The sequence below is a fragment of the Lepisosteus oculatus genome, chromosome 12 (genome assembly GCF_040954835.1).
Source record: "Lepisosteus oculatus isolate fLepOcu1 chromosome 12, fLepOcu1.hap2, whole genome shotgun sequence".
NCBI lineage: Eukaryota > Metazoa > Chordata > Actinopteri > Semionotiformes > Lepisosteidae > Lepisosteus > Lepisosteus oculatus.
In genome coordinates, this window is record NC_090707.1 from 23,313,298 (window position 1) to 23,336,614 (window position 23,317).

The 23,317-nt window shown below is 35.2% G+C and overlaps 1 protein-coding gene across 4 annotated transcripts in view; it reads left to right on the forward strand.

Annotated features, from left to right (window-relative positions):
- Window positions 1–23,317, forward strand: part of spega (striated muscle enriched protein kinase a) — a 140,364-nt gene that overhangs the window by 68,312 nt on the left and 48,735 nt on the right. For all 4 annotated transcript variants that reach the window (XM_015359158.2, XM_069197148.1, XM_015359159.2 and 1 more), the window contains 5 exons: window positions 3,586–3,794; window positions 6,030–6,118; window positions 7,022–7,197; window positions 19,257–19,517; window positions 20,799–20,957. In XM_015359158.2, the coding sequence (XP_015214644.2) occupies window positions 3,586–3,794; window positions 6,030–6,118; window positions 7,022–7,197; window positions 19,257–19,517; window positions 20,799–20,957 (894 nt within the window). The remainder of the gene's footprint in view (window positions 1–3,585; window positions 3,795–6,029; window positions 6,119–7,021; window positions 7,198–19,256; window positions 19,518–20,798; window positions 20,958–23,317) is intronic.

Here is a 23,317-nt window from a genome sequence, read left to right on the forward strand (position 1 = left end):
ACTGAAGGCAATATAAGAACACAGACCCACAGGCCCTAAGGCTCATGGCTTTACATGCTGAGCCACCAGGCAAAAAGTCTGATTTTGATAGGAAGTGAGGGATTTACTTGTGTCTGTCCTCACTGTCTTGGCCTATAACCAGTTTTATCTACTTAAAAGCCCCTTTCAGCTGTTTGCACAGTTACCCAGGAGTCTCTTTAATACTCACAGCTCCTACTATGAACAATTACATTGTAAAAATTAATTTATCAGAGTGAAATCTACACTTGGTAGTCCAACTCCTAAATCCCCATGGTACGGCATATGGTATTATAGGATTTCTTACATTATCCACTTTTATCTTGGAGTACTTCAAAATCCATTGAATGCATAGATATTTCTGCCACTCTCCAGTGTTCGAGATGAGGTTTTGATAAAACTATTTTTTTCACTTTTAAATAATGAGATATCTGGGTGTTGTCAAAGGGTAAATTTAAAAAAAACTGATTATAACTATAGATGATTATAATGGAATTTAACCATATGCAGTATCTTGCAAAAGCATTTAAGACTGTTGCATAGTTTTCATGTTCTGTTGCTTTAAAGCATGTAGTATTGACACTGAAGCAGTATATAAATCAATATTTATTATATTATTATAATACACTACACACAGTCAAAACAAAAACAAAAGAAGTACATTGATAAGTAATTAAGATGGAAAACAAATGATTGCATAAGTCTTCAAAGCATTCAAATGCCATGGCAAACCTAACATAGGTGTACAATGTAACTATAACAGGCTCATTACCTTAACAAGTTTGTGTGTATGAATAGTGATTCTCATTAATTAAAAAAAAAAACTGTCTATACAGTCCCTCAGTGAGGTAGTGAATTTTAAGAAAATATTCAACCATGAAGACCAAGAAACTTTCAAAGCAACTCAGGGATAAAGTTGTTTACTTTCAGATCAGAAAGGAATAAAACATTTTAAAAGATGCTTCATTTCTCTTTGACAATGGTGACATTGATCATTATGAAGTCAAAGGCACACAGACACTGCCTAGATGAGGCTCTCCCTCCGAACAGAACAGTTGGGAAAGGAGGCAATTGGTTAGGGATTGTCACGGGAGGCTCAGCGTTTGGGAATGGAGAACTTTGTGTCAAATATGAAGGAACGCATAGCAACGAGGGATTTAATTGGTTTACCAGTATCACAGCTGCTAGAGGAGAGTGAATGTGTTTTTTTAATTACCTGAAAAATCAGAAACTGAAAAACAAATGCTGAAATTTACAACTTCTGGACTGGAGACAGTGATACAGCTGGTGGTAGTCTCTGCAATCCAAACAATGGAGGTGAATCTGTGGTAGAGAGTGAGACAGTGGGTTCTTCATCAGTTTAACTGGAGAAATGAGAACATCATGAGGGAAAATGAATTCCATCCATACCTGAAGTTGTCACTAACCTGTAATGCTGTAGGAGGGATACTCTTTGCAAACCATTTCCCACAGTTTTATCCAAGGGATAAAGGGACACTACTCTGTGGAGAGTAGAGGTTTCTTTGAAACAGAAGATGCCATTTTCTGGAATAAATGAAGAATTGGTAAGCAGGAAGTCATGCAGGTCCCTAGGGTACCTCACTGGCTCTTTGAAATAATCTGGGAGCTCAGGTTAAGCACTTCATATGGCAGATAAGTGTGTTATTAAAGAGTCACACCAACCTCCTGGTGGTGGCAAGAGAACTCTACTCAACAGTAAAAGTCAACTACCCAGAAATGTATGACAGCAATCTCTGTCAATGGTGCACAAAAGATTTCTCAAAGGGATCCTTCCCAGACCTTAGCCTAGAATAAGAAGTGAGCTATAGTGAATCATGAACCACAAGATATAATTAAAAACTATGTAGAAGTCTAAAATCAATTTTAAAATCAAGAACAGGAGGTATTTCTTTACTGTATGTATGGACCAAGCTACCCAGTCATTTTCTTGAAGATGATACCAAGGCGTCTTTCAAGACTGTCAAGAAACAGTTGGATGAGCTTTGAGTTTGGGTAAAGTCACAAGTCAGCTGTGGCTTGGTATCCCAAGTACAGTACCACTGATCAGTACTCTGTCGGCTTTCAGTAAAGTGGGAATCTGCTACAATGTTGCAGATTCCTGCAGACATGTGAAGCATGTCAAAAAGTGATTTGTTTTTTAGCTGGTCAAGTCAGAGCAACATGTCTGCCCATCCTCATTCTACTGTTATTACAGGAGTTATTGCTGTGAACTGAAACATAAAGAACATACTGATGATTCCACATTGAGCGGGTACAAAATGTAAATACAAAAAAATAATGCATAAAAAGTTCAGCTTGATTTTTATCCAGCTGCATTGCTTGCGTTATTGAAAAACCCCAGAGCCAGGGAACAATAACATACTGTAAATACATTTGTTGCTAAGGTTACAAAATAATAGAATGATCAAAACATACAGTAAAAGCTAATAATGGAATTATTGTGTGATGTAGTTTGTAATGATGATGCAAAAGAAAACCAGATCTAAAAAAGCATGCTAGTCAGCTTTTATTTTGTTTTCTTTATCTGTAACAAAATTATCTGCTTGACTTCAGGATACAATAAAATAAATTGAGTTTTACTGTTGCTTGGCAAAGAGGTCAAATTAGTTGGTTTCCTCTTCGTCACTTTTCTTCCTGGTCCATTAAAGTCAAGACATGTCATTATTTTATTTTTGAATGTTACTAAACTTAGTCCTTGTCTCACACAAATTTAAATTAATGTTGTGGTTCTAATTATATCATAATGTTTAAGATGTGGAAAAACACCACAGAGGCTTACAAAAGACTTATACCACTACCTTCATTACAATACAGTGTCAAGAAGAGACAGGGAGGTATGGTAATCTTTCAGAATTCGAGAAATGAATAGGATACTGTTTGTGATAAGCTATGTTGTTTATATTGTAATTGTGACTGGCTAAAACTTTATTAAATTTGCAGGACATTTCCATTAAAACACAACTTTTCACCTCAGTCTGGGTTATTGTGTTTTCAAACTGAGAAAGATAAAAGAATCGGATTTCCACAATTCCAGGAAGCTCACAAGTAGCATGAGGACAAGGAAGGAATTCTGTTGCAAAAAATACGTATTAAATAAAGAAACAACGTTATAAGACGTGTTTGTTTGTGTACAGTTAACGCTGTACTTTTATCAATTTATAGCTAGTAATGAATACATATTTACTTCATGGAATTTATATAATAAGTTATAATAGTAACTCAGGAGGAATGTTAGATCCCAATGTCTCACACATCTGCTCACCTATGCATATAAGTCTCACACCCAGGACTTTCTTTGGCATATCTCTCCTCTCGCATCCCATCACCCTCTCCCATCTACATGCTTGTGACAAACTTCCTTGTTCAGTCCTTGCAATTGTGGGCAGCCTAGCCAAGGCTGGATTCATTCCAAATATGGATTATTAAAGATGGTAATTAATTATTATCATTTATTCTCATGATATTGAAAGCATGGGCTTGCCTAGATAAAAAATAAAACGCTTTTACTATCTTGCCTGAAACCTTTTACTTTCTGTGTCCCATTAGAGCCCATTCAAGAACCACGAGCCTCTCTCAGTGTACCTGTGGATATCAGCAGCCCCATCACATCAGACGAGGAGTATCTCAGCCCACTGGAGGAAGGGGTAGAATTTGGGGTGTCATCTTTTCGGGGGTTAGAGACCATGCGTATACCAGAGGCCGCAGAGCCCAAGAGCATCATTGAGACACATTTCAAGGAACCGCCTTCCTTTGAGGTGAAATAATCCACTGTTTGGTCTTGTCTTTTGCATCTATTTATTTTTTATAGACCATTTAGAACCCTACTGAAGTGCTTTTTGAATTTCAGATTGCCTAATACTTAACATTGTTATACTCTATGACATAGCTTTTTTAGAAACATGAGTTATGTAAATAAAAAAACCATTATCATTGTATCAAAACCAACTGAGGCTTTCCAGAATATCTGTAGTGCATACTCCTATTGTTGGAATCTGTTTGTTTACATACAGTACATGTTACACATAACATAAAGAAAGATCTGAATCACACAACTTTGATATTACTGCAGTCGATTAAAACAACAGCTGTTTTGCAAATACAATGATCTGGGAAAACAGGTATTAATTATGTTTCTATTTTTCATCACTGTGAAAATGTCATAAAGAAAAAAGTATAAAATGGTGTCATAGTGGTTTGTGTTTAAGGAACCAGTGTTGTATTGTAATAGTATATGTTTAAATGCAAGGTTAAACATTTAAGAATTATTGTTGCAACCTTATTTGCTTAGTTAGTAACTATCATCAGTGTAGTAGGACTCATTCAGTTATGATATAAGAGATAAACAGTAATGGAAACATTTTGCTATTATTGTACACATTCATTCATGGAATATTATTTTAAAAGATATTACATTTTTTCTTTACATTGTTTGAATTTATTAAACTACCTCTATGTAGTCTATTTAATTCTGATTTACTGTTTTATAATAAAAACACAGCTCTTCAAATTTATTACCAAAAGCCACAGGAAGCATCCAGAATCTGTTGTGCATGATAAAGAACATAAATAATTGTAGTATAGTGAATTATTTTATTCTGTAATTATTTTTAAATAGATGGGCTTTCATGCGGTGTCATATGATTAGTATAACAGGCTTGTGTGCATTGTCTGTGTTGAAGTGTACAGTAAATACGTGGTATTGTGTACAGCCATAATTTATGTCCCAAGGAGGGACGAACGAAAAAAAAGGAAGACATGAAAATGCTTCAGTTGAATAATGAAAGAGTGATTGATTGTTGTTAGTGTGATTAAATACAACCTGTATGTGAGAGAATTTGCTTGTGAAAAGAAAACTATTAGAGGAAAAATTTTTGAAGGTGGGTCAGGTACAGTACATGAAGTGAAGAGACTGGTAGGGTATTTTCTAGGTGAATGTTGTTATGCTCTTGAAAGAGCTTATTGGAAGACAGGTCCCAGAAACATTCACAAGCAGTTTTGTTAATTAAATACATTTTTGGGTTGGTGAAAATGTAATACAGTTATTGAAGAATTACAGAATTAATATACACATAGATACTGATGTATTACTGTTTTCATTCTAATAGTATATTTTTGTTTATGGAAAACAAGTTAACATAATAACATAATAAGCATGTCTTACATGCTGTGTGAAATTTCACTAGTTGTTTGAATATACTTGATAAACTTATACATTCAATTATTATACAGTAGATGAACAAGTAATAGGTTTATTCCATGCTGAAAAAAGAAAATACACAAGAAAATACACAATGAAAAAATAACACTTTTAAAAATCATCAAGGTGCATGAAGAATAAAAGACAATTAATTAATATCTTGGCAGCGCTGAGGAGATGATTATTATTAAAGCCAGTAAGAAAGCAATCAATTAAAATTGTAACTAGTGAAACTATGATAAAACAAACAAGTCAATAAATCAATTCAAATCATTTAGCCATCATGCTGACACATGACAAAAGCAAGAGCATAAAAGTAAATGATGCGTATGTGTATCATTAAACAGACAAGCATTACAATTCATACATCACTAGGTATGGCATGGTGGTACTATGATTAGCTTTGCTGCCACTCTGGGATCCTGGGTTCAATTCTTTGGGTGCTATTTGCTTGGAGTTCTTCCTCTGGTTTGTGTGGGTTTCCACTTGGTGCTCCAGATTCTCCACAATCCAAAGGCAGGCTGGTAGGATGATCGTCATCTGTAAAATTGGCCCGGGTGTGAGCACGTGTTTGTGTGATCCCACTTTTTTATAACAGTGCACTTACAGTACCCCGCACAATGTCCTTTGAATAACAAAACTTAAATGGAATATTTCCATATATTTGTCAAGCTGTTTGATATATTCTTTCAGATGTATGTTTCTTATCTCACTTTAAAAACAACATTTAAATTGAAAAAAAAATTACCCAAGCCTGATTATAAGCAGGGATACTGTATGTTCATTTTGACAGGTATCTCTGAGTGACCAGGTAGTAACAGAAGGACAGGATGCCATCCTTTCTGTCTGTACTCACGGCGCACCCAAGCCCATGATTTATTGGTAGGTATCTCTTTAGGATTTAGTTTCCATTAATTATTTTGTTTTCAGTCAGTGCATTAATATTTGTCATTACGTTCTGTGAGAGGTACAGTAATTTTCCTAGTGGGTCCATAAACAGTTTGCTTCCAAATTAAATGGAATTAGTTCCATTTAGAAAATAATTTTAAAATAAATTGTTTTTAACTTGTTGTTTCATTATGCTGTAGGAGCTACAACATAATTAACCAAATGCTCTGGCAATCTGTTTTTAATATATTAATGCATTTTCATTTTCAGTTACGTTTTTCAATAGCTGAGCTTCTGTACTCTTTTGACCTTTACTAACAAAGATTAAGGAGGTTTCAAAGGTTCTTCCCTCTTCATATAGCATCACCAGTATTGATGTTTATTTTGTTTGCTTTTGGATCCCCCTTCCTAAGTTAATTGAAAAGTAAAATTAAATTGTATGTTTAAATCCTTTGAGCTTGAAACTTTGATTGGTTAGCTTTGGAGCATCCTGTTATGCGAATACAGTTTTCTTATTTACTTTTAGTGATTGCTCTTTCCTTTCTGTCACTGGTTTGTGTTCTGTGTAACAGTGCTTTAAGCATCTTTATGCATCTACAATAGTTTGTTATTTTAAATAAGAATATGTTCTCAACTGAGAATAGTTGGTTAAACTATATAATCCAATTTTTTAAACTGGCCTAGGCTGATCAATGTCTGCAACGATGTTTATGTATGGTTCGATTATTTACTTTTCACTGATTGTTCTTTTCTTTCTTTCGCTTTGTCTTCTGTGTAATATCGGCGTCATACGGACTTTTGTTAGCTTTTTTTAGAAAAGAGTGATCGGCTTTTGTTAGTATTTAGTGTTGTGAAGTGTATGATGCCGAATCCTAATAATGAGTTTCTTTGCTCCAGGCTGAGGAACAGAGTGACAATAAAGACTGACAGCCGACGGTGTGTATCTGAGGCAGAGGATGGCCGCTTTGAGCTGAAAATTGCAAAAGTAGAAAATTCAGATGCTGGGGTTTACACTTGTAAAGCCATCAATGAATACGGAATAAAGCAATGTGAATGCAAACTTGAGGTCAGAGGTAAGGGCAGCCATCCTTGGACACAAACCTTATTTTTTATTTTATTTTTTAAAATCTTTTTGCACTATGAGATGAGTTTCACAATGGTTTGTATGAAAAAGACTGAACGCTTATGTGTTGGTAACTCATAAAACTGAGGGGTGGAAAATATTAACCTGAAAGTCATAAACATATCCATGAAAGAAATTTCAGAATTAAATATGGTTTTATCACAAAAAGGAAACGTCAAGTCTTAAGGCACCTGAAAATTTTACTGTTCTAGGTTAAATATTTAACAAAAAAATATAGAAGAGGCTTACAAATATGTAATAACTTATTATTTAATAAATTAAATGTTTTTTGTATATAGATTTAAAATATTTTTGGTTAACGTCTGCTGTGTTTGCACAGTTATGGGTGCTACTAGGTTGTTAAATTTAAACATATATCCAAAATACATTTGCCATATTCAGACTCCAAATGCACAATTTCATTTCTTAGTGGAAAGTGCTACTTTAAGTGAGAAATTACATTTCCATATTGTGTGTGACTAAAGAAAACTTGTTTTAATATACGCTTTAAATTAAAAAGGCCTGTAAAAAGGCCTCTTTTAACTCTCTTTTAACAGAGTTAACAAGCCTCTATTTCATGTTGAAAGCATTACCCTTTGTACTGCAATTCAACGTACTACATCAGAACAAGTACCAGCAGCACAATTCAGAAATTGCTAATGGTTTGTTGATGAGGTATGGCAATTGACATCTTCATCTAGTGGAGAATTACAAATTATGTATAGAGCCATATACATTTAAAACACTTTAAAAGAAGTATACAAATACATACAAATAGTATGAAAATAAACAAAATGCGAGGAGAGTGATTCTGAAAGCCCAAAAGAAAGGCATCAAGAACAGCTACATACATACTGTGCATTGCAAAAGTATTCAAACCCTTGCAGAGTTTTCACATTTTGTAACTTTAAATCCTGTAGTCATGGCACTTTGAAATAGAAATATTATACACAACCCATTTTGCACAGTAAACATTTGAAAATTGTTCTTTAAAAATCAAAAACCTTTGATTGCATAATTATTCAAACCCTTTGCTGTGGAGAAGCTAAATTAATGTAGGTTCACAAAATTACCTTAATGAGACACAACTTGTAGTGTGGCCTCTGTCTATGTTCAGTAATTGAGGTTTAATTTAATCAATACTAAACTAAAAATAATACTAATAAATACATCTATATCTGTAAGGTAATTCAGTCAGTGAATTTCAAGCCAAGATTCAACGTTGAAGACTAATGAATTTTCAAAATGACGCAGGGATAAAGTTGAAGACTAAGACGATAGTGTAAAAATCATCCATGAACATCCATGTGAGCACTGTAAATTAGACCGTTGAGAAGTGGAAGGTGCACGTTTAACCCTGACATAGTCTAAACCAGGCTATCCCTCCAAACAGCAGCTGAGCAAGGGATGTCACTGTGAGATCAAAAATGACTTTGATAAATCTACAGAGTGGAATAGCTGAAGTGAGGAAATGAATATGGTCAAAGCTTGCCTGTACAGAAGAATGGCAAGAAGCACGACATTACTGAAAAAAATATCAAATCCTGCATGGAGTTTGCAAAAAAAGCATTTTAGTGATAATGTAAATGTGGCAAGATATGTTTAGTGGTTAGAGACCACAAAATCGGAGCATTTTGGGCTGAATGCAAAATGTTACATCTAGTGCAAACAACACAATCAACACCATTCCTACTGTCAAGCATGATATTGCCAGCATTATGTTATGGGGCTGCTTCTCACCAGCAGAGGCTGAGGAGCTTGTGAAGATCATTGCAAACATAGATGGAGGAAAGTATGGCACATTTGAGAGGAAAACCTGCTTCAGTCAGCTACAGATCTAAATTCGGGATGTAAATTCAATTTTTTAGCAGGACAAATATCCAAAGCACATGGACAAAACTGTACTTTATGGGCTTAAGAATAGGACAGTGAATGAATGTCCTTGTGTCCTGTCATGACTTTAAGTGGAAGGACTAGAAAACTGCTGTAAAAGAGTGATCCTCAAGAGAGCTTGAACAAATCTGCATAAAGGAGTTCACAGGTCTGAATACTAATGCAATCAGCATTGAGGTTTTTTCTGTACAGTTTATTTTGATATCTACTGTGACTTATTTTTGAATAAAATATTAAGTGTCACTGAAAGAATATAGTGCTAGTAAAGAATGGGAAATGGGTGCCTGACCACATTGGGAACCCTGAATAGAGACAGGACCAGTCATTGGCCTTATGGGTTGGCTGACTCAGCAGTCTCCAGGGCCTGAAAACAGACAACATTGAATCGCTGAGAATTACTTTGAGAGGCGCTGCCTCATGACTGGGACTGAGACAGGATGAGATGGAAAGATGGAAAGCAAAGGAGCTGCTGAGGATAGTGTGGCTGGAGGACTTCTCTGATAATGCTGTGAGAACCTCCCCAAGAGGGGTCGAAGTAGCACTATCAGCCCAAAGGAAGAGAGCTTCAATTACCTCTAAAGATGGACAAAACCAAAGGGCATGAATGCTACGTAAAGGTCTGACTGTTCAGTGGAGAGCAAAAATCACCTTAAGTGCTAATTAGTAGCAGGTATGCTCACAATGGACAAACGGTGAGCTGAAATATCTGTCAGAGCAGAGTGAATGTAAAAATTTACTGCAAGGAGACAATCAGAGCTAAGGTGTTGATGAGATGGAAGTCCAGATGGGCTTGAACTGCAGGGGTGGCTGCTCCAATTCTGAGGGACTGTAGAGCCACGGGTTGAAACTGAACTTATTGAATAAGACAGATGTGTGGAGAACCAGCATATACAGTAGATACTACTGAGGGAGAAATGAACAATAGGTTGACTGCAGGAGAGGACTACTTGTTCAAAGCTTCAGTATGTCAAGTTAAGTAAAGCTGCAGATGCAGTGGCTCCTGCCTGCCTAAAGGAGTGGGGAGTAATAGTAGTGGCTAAGATAAACTCTAGTAGTTCAGGTGGGTAGCTGCGTCAGCATGTGTAGGCTGCAAAGGAACAAGTAATAGGTTTATTCCATGCTGAAAAAAAGAAGAAAGAGAACACAACGTTTCGGCCGTGGAGCCTTCTTCAGGTGTGAGACAGGGCAGTAGGAAAAGGTAAAGTAGCGGGAGAACAAAGGTTGCGGGAGAACAAAGGTTGGGAAAACAAAGGTAAAGTAGCGGGAGAACAAAGGTTGGGGTCCCAACCTTTGTTCTCCCGCTACTTTACCTTTGCCTACTGCCCTGTCTCTCTCACACCTGAAGAAGGCTCCACGGCCGAAACGTTGTGTTCTCTTTCTTCTTTTTTTCAGCATGGAATAAACCTATTACTTGTTCCTAAGATAAACTCTGTTGGCTCAGATATGCAGTTGAGAAGAAATTGATCAAGAGTGCTGGCTATAATTAAATCAATGGAGATTGCGGTGCTGTGGGCTGAGACGTCCACACAGACCAGTTCAGACGACACCAGGCAAGCAGTGTGCACAAATGGCTTGATAAAGAGATGCACATTTGCTCTGGAGAAGATGGAATTCTGGAATTTGAACAGAGGAGAGAGCATTGGATGAGTGAAACAAGAAAAGAGCATTAACAGCTGGAATACAGATTCTTGGAACATATCGAGACAAAATAAGGAAGTAGTGTTACACCACGCCACCGGAGGACTCGTCATTCCACCTCGCATTCCAACACAGTTCCCAATTAGCCCATTTACCCCAGCCTATTTAATGCTGCTTCACGCTCTCCCCTGTGCTCAGTATTAGGTTTTTCCTGGTTAGAGCTACCTCGACTTCTCACAATTAATGACTTCTTGGTTTTTGGCTTCCTGACCCTGATTCGTTCTCTGACTACGTCTCCTGGTTTTGTTTTGGTACTTTGGTTATCATTCTGGCTTTGACTCTTGGCTTCCTCACGGCTTACGGCTCTGCTTCTGATTTTGTTCTTTTGCATCGGTTTGCTTACCTTCGGCTTTTGGACCTTGGACTGTTTAATCGACTACGCCTCTGGAGTTCGTCCTAGTTTTTCTGCAAAGGGTCCTCATTAATATTCCCTGAAAAGTCATTGAGAACCGAAATCAAAGCAGGGAGTCATAGACTTCAGAAAAGATGTCCTTAATACAAGATCTGTGTTAGCAAAAGATAAAAGCAGAAACAGTTTGGAGAGTTGAAAACTCAGAGATCTGTTGGGGGAAAGCTTGATGTAGCACGGATAACAGATTATGCAGATCTTGTAAATCTGAGAATAAAAGCAATTGAATTTGTTTCATTGATGATTGCCTAAGAGATGGCACCATGCTGTCTTGGGATAGGAATGCTGATAGAGAATATCGCCCAGCATAAGCTTTCTTGAAGGTTCTGATTTTATTGGATTCTGTGGAATGATAGCAGAACTATAGGATATAAAATGCAGGATAGGATGGTCAATCAGATTCAGACTTCAAACAAGTTCAAGATGTGCACATTAATAGAGCTTGGGAGAGAGAGTTCATGGGAATCTAAAAAGGAAAATCAGTTAATCGAATTGTGTCTGTGATCCTGTCCATAAGGGTGTTCATTGTTTCAGGATAGGAATCAAGGATCGGAGGTACAGATTTCTGGATTCCAGGAAGTGATGCAGGAATAGAAAGCAGGTTAGGACAGTTTATTGGCTAAAACTTGCAATAAAATTGGATTTTGGAGAGATGAGAGTGTCGTGCAAGTGATGAGGCCAATGCATAGGGAATTGAGGTAGTCTGATTAAGGTGCTGAAGATAAAATATGCTGTCAAAGCAGAAAAGAGTAGTGGGTAGATGTTACATGGGCTGCTGAACGTTTTGTGTAGAGCAGGCCAGAGAGAGAAATTTTAGTCTAAAACCAGATGTTAGGCAGAAGTCAGGGGCCTGAGGAGAAGAAATGCCGAGGGCATTGGGTTACAGAAGTTGAAGTTTGAGATCTAGAAGTAGCAACAAAGTAGCCATAAAATCAGATGGGAGGATAATGTTTCCTTTGTAGATGATTAAAGGTGTGCACATGTAATTGCAGATAGACTGGATTTTCTGACAAGTGCTGGCCTAAAAAATTAGGGGAACCAGCCACACTAGGATAAAGCTATCTGAGAGAAAAAAAAAGGCCTGGATGATAGCAATATGGAAAGATGAGTTTTAAGCTTGGTGAAAGCCATGTCATTGAAGTAAAGTTGAGTTGGTGTTTCTGGGGAGATGTGACAAAACTTGGAGCAGTTGTGGGAGGTTGATGCAGTGCAGCCCAAATAGAGCAGGAGGGAATGATTTTGGCATGTGGTAGGGTATCTGTGTGTTTGGAAGACAGAAGAGAATTTGGAAGATGAGCCATAATAGTTTTACACTGGAACTCAAAACTTCAGATGAGAGTATTTGAGTGCTTGAGGTTTAAACAGAGAGTGGTTATCCCAAGTGGTTATCATTGAAAATGTGCATGAATAATTTTATAATTTTATAAAATGGAATACAATAGGAAGGGTCTGAATACTTTTGCACAAATCCACAAAGCTGCAATGGTTCTATAATTATGTTGTGCAGATAAAATAATACCACTATAAATGAAAAGCCTATCAATATAGGTGCATTTAAAATTCCCCATATTAAATTAATTGAAATCAGCAAGACAGGAAGAATGCATAACTACAAATTAAGAAATGTATTGAACTGTTTAAGTGTTGGATATAGATAAATCCTTCACAAAATGCAGTATTTTTTATTTTTTTTTATTTTTTAATATTTATTCATGCTTAACAAAAGAACAAACATTACAATACAAACAAGAGTACATATAACAACTCAAAACAAAAATATCGTCAGGGGTACATACTACTACATCAATTCAAGTTATGAAAAAAGATTAAACAAATTAAATAAAAATAATGTCTGCACCGCTTTCATATTTTTGCATTTCGAAATAGTCTGCAAATACCCCTTTACTTCCATTTTAAAATGCTCAAACACAGGGTACCTCCCAGATCACTTCATTTTATGTATGTGATAACGTGCCAATATAATAATTAAATTTATTACAAAATAATTTTTTATATTGTTTTCACTGGGGACAAAATGCAGTAGACAGAACCATGACTAGACATAATAGTAACAGTATTTTAGATAACTATGCTTTATGTTTAGGAAGAACTTAGAGAATGGCAAGACAAACTATTATTTTGTAGGATGTAATATCTGTAAATATACTTTAATGTGTTAAACTATGTTATAGTTAGGAAATATTTTAATGTAAGATTAGCATAACGGACTAATAAGCAGATTACAGATATTACACCTTTTCTTTGAGTCTTCAGGACAAATACATTTCCACATAACTACACATGCTTTAGAGAGAACCATCTGTGTCATCTTTTACCTCCTATTGCTTTAAGCATTGTAAATGAAATGTCTGGAATTAAAATAGAAACAAAACAATTATTCCCACAGGAAACAGAAGGTCACAACAGATAGGTCATTAACGTTTCAGAGCACACTTCACATTAATTGATGCTGAAAAAGATGTTAATGTAAGACTATGAAATATTCTAAGTCTTAGTTTGCTGTCATTTGTGCCGTAGATACTCTGTCAAACCCATTCTTCCTGCTACTGGGTGGCACTTGTGTGTAAACATCCATATGTCAGCTTGACAGTTGCTTAAAAACATCTGCTCTTAAATTGGCTTATGCTTGTTTTTCTGGTCTGCTATTTGTGTGCATGTCTCAAACAGTGGTGGATGTTTTTTTCCACAAGGCACAGTGCATCACATTGCTTGATAACAGAAACTAAGAAGACAACTTAAATAACAGCACTGTCTTATGATTTACTTTATATGTTCTAAATAGCCATTTCAGAAAGGAAGGAAAGGAAATGAACATACTGTAGATGTCTATAATATTCATTTAAACAACACTCCAAACAGAATATAGCTTTGACTGAAGCCAGTTACTGTATCAATCTCCTGTTTCCTTAATTACTACTAAAGTACCCTTGTCTTTATAATTGTATTCTTGAATACTGAAAAATATGAAAAGACAGCAAGCTTGTATATTTAAATACCTGTTATATACATTGCTCAAATTCTGTGAGCTTCTGTAAATAAAGATCTTACAGGTGGAAATACTACTGCTGCTTATAATAATATTTTGATATTATAATAATACAAAAAAATATTTATGATAACCATGAAGGAGCCAATCTGTTGGAATAAGATTTTTAAAACCCCTGTATGAATATACATGCTCCATAAAATATGGAGTTAATATATATGTCAATTTTTTTTTCAAAGGGGTTTAGTAACTGTAATTTGGAATTGCCTTCATTAAAAAAAACAGAAGAGAGATTTCTCAGTCAAAGCTTCATTGGTTAATTTAAATGAAACGTTACTGTGCTGTTAGCATAAGTCCTTTGGGAAACTCATAGAGTCTGTCTGCCTGAGCAGAACACCTCTTTCTCAATCCACCCCTGTGCATGAATGTGTCTCTGTGCTGCACTAACTCAGAGCTTGCTGACTGCGTTTTCTGTTTTCTGTATGCAGGAGGAGTAAGATAATGTAGACGGCATGAACTTCATCCTATGATGGCTGTCAGTCTGTCACTCTTTCTCTATCTATCTGTTATATTTGCGCTAAGCTGGACAGATAGGTATATGCCTTTTTGTGAAGACTCTGCTAGCTGTAGCCTTTCTAGACCACAGCAGGACACGAACTGAAATATCATGATGTCCTATACAAAAGGCTTTGCTCTACCGCTGGACCCAAAAGCTTCAACCAGAACCTCATCACTTTTCTTCTTAGGAGAACAAGACCTTGGATCTCCACTTCATAATTTAGATTCAACAAGCTTATGCAAGCCGAGCTATAGTACACATGAAAAAAAATAGCATTCACTCTGTTTTGCATTTGTGCCTAAGGCTTTATATGGAAATCCAAGAACTTATCATTTATTTACTATTTGTTTGAGGACCACTGATGAAGATTTAAATCTTTTGTGCATCCAATAAATGGGTTCTTGAAGGAAACAGTGTCTGGACATCCTTACATCAAAGGGTCTCTTTCTTGGAATCTATAATATGGAATTTGACTGCATCAAAGAATAAAACCTGTCATTTAGGTATTGGAGAAGATGAAAAAAAAAAAGTGTAATTGTTTTGAACTAATTCTCTCTACTATTTTTTTCTTGCCTAAAAATGTATAGTGATCTACAGATATACCTAATGATCAAACATGGTATATTGTTTTCGATTTCCTGCTTTTGGTCTAGAGACAAGCAATAGTAATCATCTGCTGCTTGACTTAAATTAGCCAGCAAGATGCAAAACAAAAGTGCTTCACGTCAGAATTCTACAGTAACTCACATATAGTTTGGAATTATAAATCTAAGCAACTATAAATCTTGTTTAGTGTGACTGTAAGGATAAGCTATTATGCAGTGTATATTGTACATGCATCTGAGTGAACTGCAGATTACATTTTATTGGGGTAGTAATTAAAATGTGTGACTAACATTCTCAATTGCCTCTGTTGCCCGTGATACTGATTTTGACCTAACTTTTATTTTTGACCTATTTTGACCTAACTCTTTATTTTGTGGGAAGGGCAGGGGGCTATCATTCAAATGCTTTTCATTTATTTTGATCATGTATGACTTGAGCTACTGAATTTTGATCTTAAAACAGAAGTGATTTTGAATTGTGCTATATTAATATTGAGATCAATTTGTACACAGTACCTACGTACAGTACTTACACTATGGGTGCTGTCTGCTTTCTAGATATATTCAATAAAAGTAAATGAGCAAGCAAGAATCAAAGTAAGTAGAATCCATCATTAATGAATGTAGATAGATCACCAAATGTATCTGTGAAGATTCAGTATTTTTCTGTCTGGGAAATTGCATATAGTTGAATAGTGATCTCTAACTATCATTATAGCATTCACTTTTAATGGAAATATTCCTATGCTACAGTATGTACCATCATCTGTCTGTCTACAGTATGTCCTTCTACTTATGTGTATCCATGCTAATTTTAGCTAAATGAAAAGATTGTAATACAGTTTAACAGTAGTACCACTGTAAAAATAAAGCTACTCAATTCAAAATTACTAATAAAGGTTGCCATACAGTATTTCAAAGAAAACAATTCCACCCTTTTACACCATTTTCACTCTTGATTTTTAACAGGCATATTTGTGTATTATTTTACACAATGAAACAGGGTACAGTATATTTAATGCCACACAAACGTGTACCTAAAAAGAAGAATTGTGATGATTGAAGTGTTGTTGTGATGGTGTTTTTTAAGTGGAATGAACATAGCAATCACATGTGTTTGGTAATACAAACATGTTTCTATTTCAGTATTGAATGTCTGGTAGATTATATTTAGAGAACCTTTAGTGTGAAATTATCTAAAAAATGTTATACCTGCAATAGACCTAATTTGCAAAAATATCAATGACCAACCATTTTATACTGTAAATTTTACAGATATACAAATAAGCAAAACTTCAAATAAAAAAAAAACACTTAGTAAGTCAGCAGATTCTGTGCAGAATAATTTTACAACAGAATTGTATTGATACTTGATTGTTGATTAGACTGTAACTGTCTTTTACTGTTTATTACCAAGTTCAGTCATAAATATTATGCATTGGTTCATTCCATAGAATATTCCACTATTTTTATTGTCTGTGGAATTCAATACAGTTTCACAGTACAGATTGCATTAAGATTGTGCCTTATCTACCAAGGAACCTCTAAACTGTTAACAAAAAAAAATGTTTGTCCCATTTCTACAGAAGCAAATAATAAAAAATAAAGATCTTTGGATACAATTTAATTTGGTCAATGGAGTCTTTCAGCAGTTTGATAAGCAGAAATTATTGTAAAAATAATAAACTATTGAACTATTAATAAACTATTTAAGTACATTAATATGCTTAATCTGATGCATGGATATTAGCATTTCTGTCTATTTTTAATATAAATATGCATTCATCACTGTGCTTTACAATATTCATTATAATAACTACAGCATTTAAACAGAGCTATCTGGAAGTCTGAATTTATTGAGTGTTCCAAATTCTTTTAAGTACAGTAGGTACAGTATTCATGAGGAACATAATAGTGTGATGAAAAATGAAAGCTAGTAAAATCCCATGACAGAAAAAACATTTTTAATAATGAAAATGACAGGAGTAATGAGTAATTTTCTACTTCCACAGAATCAAAATTCCAAAATATTATTAATTTTGTCAACTGGCATTGTTATTTGGTTATTACATGATGTATCAACTGTGTGCTAGATGTCTGGCAGAGCAAAGCTGATGTGTATTTCTGTAATCCATCTATGGAATGATTATGGTTTGTATATTTATATACACATACTCTAATAAAGTGTTTTAGAAAATCAGTACTCATTATTTTCAATTTGGTAAGTACATTTGTAAGTAGTTTGTAGAAATAAAATTAAACTTCTGCATTCTATCACACATACTGTAACTATATACATGTTCTATTCCTCAAGCTATCAATTAAAAAACATTATGTATTTTGTTTGTACAATAAGGGATAGCTGTTGTTAATATTTGTTTGTTGCTCAGTATTATATTAAATACTTGTATGTTTCACTGTTATGCAAAAGTCTAGCCATTTTATAGTATATGAACTGTGAGCTTCAGAAAGCGGTTTAAAGTTTCCATTACTGTTTTCTGCCATTAAAAGGTGAGACAAAGCCAAGCTTCTTATTTAGCAGTTCTTAATTCACAGTGATCAAAAGCTTCAACTCTTTGGTCACAACAAATCAAGGTAAACTGTTGATAAGTAGCCAATATTAAGTACTGTAAGAGTTAATTTGTCACATTAACAATATTTAATTCGCTCAGTGTTAGAACTTCCTAATAATTAATATAATAATTAATTTGTTCCTCTGTACACATCAATGAAGCTACTTTTTGTGCAACAAAATATTTATCTCTCCGAATTAACACAATAAAAATAGTAAAATGTACGTACTGTAAAGTACCATCCTTTAAAGAAAGAAATACATTGAGACTGAGTTGAACATTGCAATATATGTGACTTTTGTAGAGCAATGCATATAACTAATTGAAATACCCAGTAAATTTGTTCAATGTTGCATTCTGTATTTGCTTTTGCAAATGTATTTTAACAATATTAACATCACTCCACAAATGATTACCTTTATGGCAGAGTGGCAAATTCATCACAAATCACGCATGAAGTTTATAAGTATAGTATATAAGAGATATTGCAAACATGTAGCAAAACGCTTAGCAGTCACATGAGAGAAAATTGTAATGTAAACCAAAACTTTTTTCTCTTTAACTTCTTTCACCCATGAATGTTTACAACATGAAGTTTTTATTAAATAGTTCATTTTAAACAAGTTTGTGCATATTATTTTTATTTCAACAAAATAGGACATCATCTGAAGGCAGTAAACACATACAGTATGCGAGGCACTGTATTCTCTCTAAGACTAGTCGTGACAAGGCAAAGCCATGCTGATGTACTAAAAAAAACAGATTAAGGGGGATAAAACACTGTTAATCTCTTGTGTTGTTTTTGCTTTTAATTATATTTATTCCAATAGATATCTTACCCTTTTGATGGGTCTACGAGTTTTCCAAGATCTTGCTACTCAATCTCCAGCTCCCATGCAATACAATAATTATCTCAAGCTATCATTCATGTTTTGGGAATGGAAATTATTGTGAAATCTTTTTAAGAAACAACACAAAGTTTTCTACATTGATGCATTATTACATTTTAGAGAATGGGAGAAAATGTGGCATTTTGTCACTGAACCTGTACAGAATCAAATTCAGCAGCAATGAAGCTGGATTTGATATTTTTTCAGTTTAATGTATAGTGTTAATCACACAATGATCGGTAATCCCAATAAAGTATGAGGTTTCTCATTCACATGCAAGGTGGAATTTAAACTGGACCAAAAGGAAAGCAGCTGGAGGCTCTCAGGAAGGAGACTGTTTCTTTATGTTTCTTGTGCCCCTCCTCATCTTTTCAGCTCCCCCAGCTGAGCCAGGCCTGGTGATAACACGACAAGTGAAAGATGTCACGGTGAAAGCAGGGGAGACGGCTGTGTTCGAGTGCCAGATCACAGGGCCCCCAGATGTTGATGTGGACTGGCTGTCCAATGGGAAGCTGGTTCAGCCTGCACTGCTAAACTGCAAGATGCACTTTGATGGGAAGAGATGCAAACTACTCCTGAATTCTGTACATGAGGATGACAGTGGAACGTACACATGCAAATTGAGCACTGCCAAAGGTTAGCATAGCTTGATTCATGGTGTTTACTTGTATTATTCATTCATTTTAAATAGATTTTTTTAAATTTCTCCCTCAGCTCAGAAATGTAGCATGCACATTACATTTAAGAAACTATAGTAAGTAAAAAGGCAGTCACAGAGGTAATCATTATTACATCATTATTACAGTATGTCCCTCTACGTTTTAAGAACCTCTGTCTGAAATGTTCTCTTGTGCTGATGTGAATAATATCTCCATTTAGGAGTTAGTTTATAACATTCATTTTTTTACATTGTAGAAGAATCATAAAATCAAAAGTGAAGGTGCTTTTTTTTTAACTTAACATAGTTTAAACTATGCTGGAACTCCGAAAAATAAAAATGCTCTCTACAAACGTGTAATCAAAACTTCGTGTCATACAGTACCTCACCTTAACTACCACACTTATGTTTTTTTTTCAACATTGGAAATGCTGTATATCCTATGTTTTCATTGAGCAACAGGAACATGCAACAAAGACAGGAGGCTCTTGTGTTAGATTGCCATCAAGCTGTTCATGATGTTAATTATTTTGGCACCTCAAGTTTTAAGACTGATAACAGGTTAATTAGATTTGAAAGACAAGACAAGCACAATATGAATTGTATTCTAAAAGCATACTATACTTTGGTTAAATTATTCATTAATGACTTCAAATGTGCGCTGCTTTCTGCACTGAAATATTTAAAGGTATATGTGATGGTCAGGAAGGAATAAAGATTTTAATAATTTTGTGATCTGAGGCATGACAAATCGATTTGTAAGATCTTGCCAACAGTGGGTTTCATTTTTAAAACTGAAGAATTGCAGATTGTAAATAGTTTCAATCCATATTTCCTATGGAATTCTGTGTCTGACAGCTATGGAAATCAACAATTTTTAAAAGCTTCTCCGAATATACTATAAGGGTGGACAATCTCAATAATGAAACAACATTGAAAGAGTAGAAATCAGACATTATTTTGTTACATTGAGGTTTGTAATCAAGTAGAGGCCCTAATATACATTTTATATTAATGATTGTTATATAATTTTCACATCTGCTCTCATTGAAAAAAATGCAGATGAAAGAAGATCAATCAGCTCATCTAAGCTTTTCTTCCTGAGTGGTCAGTTTTTTTAGTGCTTCTAGAAGTGTTTCCCGGGTTCATATGTTGACCAGGGCTTAGACCAGCACTTTCATTAGTTTGAACTACTGATCAGCTTCAGTGTGCAATAAGGGTGAAATGGATTTTGACTCCTGTATCTGTTATTGTTTCAGAGGAGCTTACCTCCAGTGCAAATCTCAAAGTCATTCCCTCAATAGAGCCCCTTTTCACGATGAAGATAGACATCCTGGAAGTTATTGAGGGACGCACAGCTCGATTTGACTGTAAGGTCAGCGGAACTCCCCCTCCCAGAGTCACTTGGAGCCATTTTGGTGAGGCTTCATCCTTTTTTTCCTCTGTCCTTCTTTACTTTGACATATTCATGTCTAAACTGTTCTGCAGACTAACACAGGTGGCATATTCCGTCTCTAACAAGCCAAAGCTACACATACAACTGGAAGAATACACAATTTTGGGAAAAATGGAATTACATTTCATTGATATTCCTCACTTATATTGAACTGACAGGATTTTTAATTAGTAGTGCTCTTCCCTTTCAACTAGAATCCCCAAAACAAGGCTCTATAATGATGTCTGGGGACACTGTAACTTAAATTTATGTACTATAGTTGGTTCCCTAGTTTACATGAAATGTTAAACTAATCTCTTAAGTACTTGATAGTAAAAGGCCCCATGACTCTATTTATTTGAATAAAGGTGTTGACCCCAGTGTCCTGGCTAGATCACAATCTAGTACCTAAAGTTCCCATTTAATTCAAAAGGTAAAACAATACAGTAGCTCACTTACCTGATCTGGTGTGTAGTGCTGATATGAGTTTTTAGTGGTAAATGAGGTGGGTTTACTTCTCTATGTAATACTGTATGTATTGAAATCTAAAAAGGGTGCTTTGAGATTCTATATACTGTATAATGTGCTTTGGGTGTAATCGTGCATAGGATAATAATCACATGAAAAAAAGTATTACTATAATAATTATAAGCTGAAAAAGATAAATGGCTTTACCAAAAAGATAAAAAATCACTGTTATAAGAATGCTTGTGTGCAATTTGAAAACTTTATGTATTTTCTTAACAGTTCTTATGACTCCCATGGGTTTATTGTAACATGTTAAATAATACAGAATAATGGTTACATTTATTTTGTGAGTAATAACGCCATTTAAGAATCACCTGCTTTCCAAATATTTGAGTATTTAAGTTTTGGCTTAAACCACTTGGTTAAGGGGAAGCCTCCTGGCCATAGAACGAGAAGGTTCAACCCTCCAAGAATAAATGAAACCTAAAAAACACTATAGGAGGTTGGGGGCTTTAATTTACTGTAACAATCAGACAAATGACTTTTAGGAACCAACCAAACATAATAATTTACAGTCTCCACACAGGGATTTTAAATATACAGTACAATATACAATTCATGGATGGAATCAAAACATGCATAACAACAACATAAAAGAATGTACAGGTTCACCTGTATCTGTGAACCTATCACTTGTGAACACCAATGCTGATCATTCACTCAGAGATCAGAATTAATAACTTCAGAGTCAGTATATGCATCACCTATAATGTGTTACAGTCCAGCTCTATCTCATACTGTATGTTCTGTCAGTTTCATATAACTAAATCATATTTACTGTATATTTTCAGACACAAGTAAATATGCATTTACTATCATGAACTAAACATCAAACATGCATTTGTGATAGTAAAAGTTCCATTGTTGACAAGTATGATGTGATCATTATTATTGATGGTGATGATGAAGACAATAATAATAATAATAATTCCGTAATTAATTGGTAGCTGGCAACAGTGGAAATTAAAAAAGTAATACTTAACATCCTGTTAGCCAAACGTCCTTGATACGACTGTCCAATTTCATTGATTGGGCAAAAATAACAGTGGATTCATGAACACAAGACTTCTTCTGTTCCAGGAAGAATATCTTGGACAGAATTCTGTACTTTACTGATTCACCTGGCCTGGTTTCTTGGAGAAAAATGACTTGGACTGCTTGTAGTCACGTGATCCTAAAAGTCAGTTGGCCAGTTTAGAGAGAGATCTTCAAGTAAGTGAGTGAGAGAAAAAGGACTAGTTTTATATAACCAGTTTGTGATTGGACAAGATGCTATCTGGTTTGGTTCTGGTACCCACCCTTCAGGTTGCTTATTGAGGGACCTCTTTAACAAACTTCCTGTGGATTTAGGGAGAGACACTAGACTGTTAGTTATGGGACACAAAGATTATGAGAAATGCTTGATACACTTAATTCTTAAGTTAAATAATAGGCTTTGTCCCTACACCACCAATACAGAAAAAGGGATGGAAGGAACACTGTATGGAAATACAGCCATTATGATAAAAAGAGAAGGCAGAAATTAAAGCTGTAGGACACCTACAGATTGAGCTGGAGATTGAGCAGGGGGCAAGGAAGAAACCCTACAAGGGCTGGTCTGAAAAAAGTGAACCCCAAAACCACCCATGTATAAAGAAAGGAATATAGAAATACAAACATAATGTTAAAAGAGAAGGCAGAAAGGCGAAAGTCTCAGGATGCCCACTGACTGAGCCAGAGGCAGGATGTCTGACAGACCCACGACCGTGGATATACTGTAGTGTCAGGAGCATCAAGGGTCGAGGAGCTGGACTGGACACCGGAGAACAGAAGCAG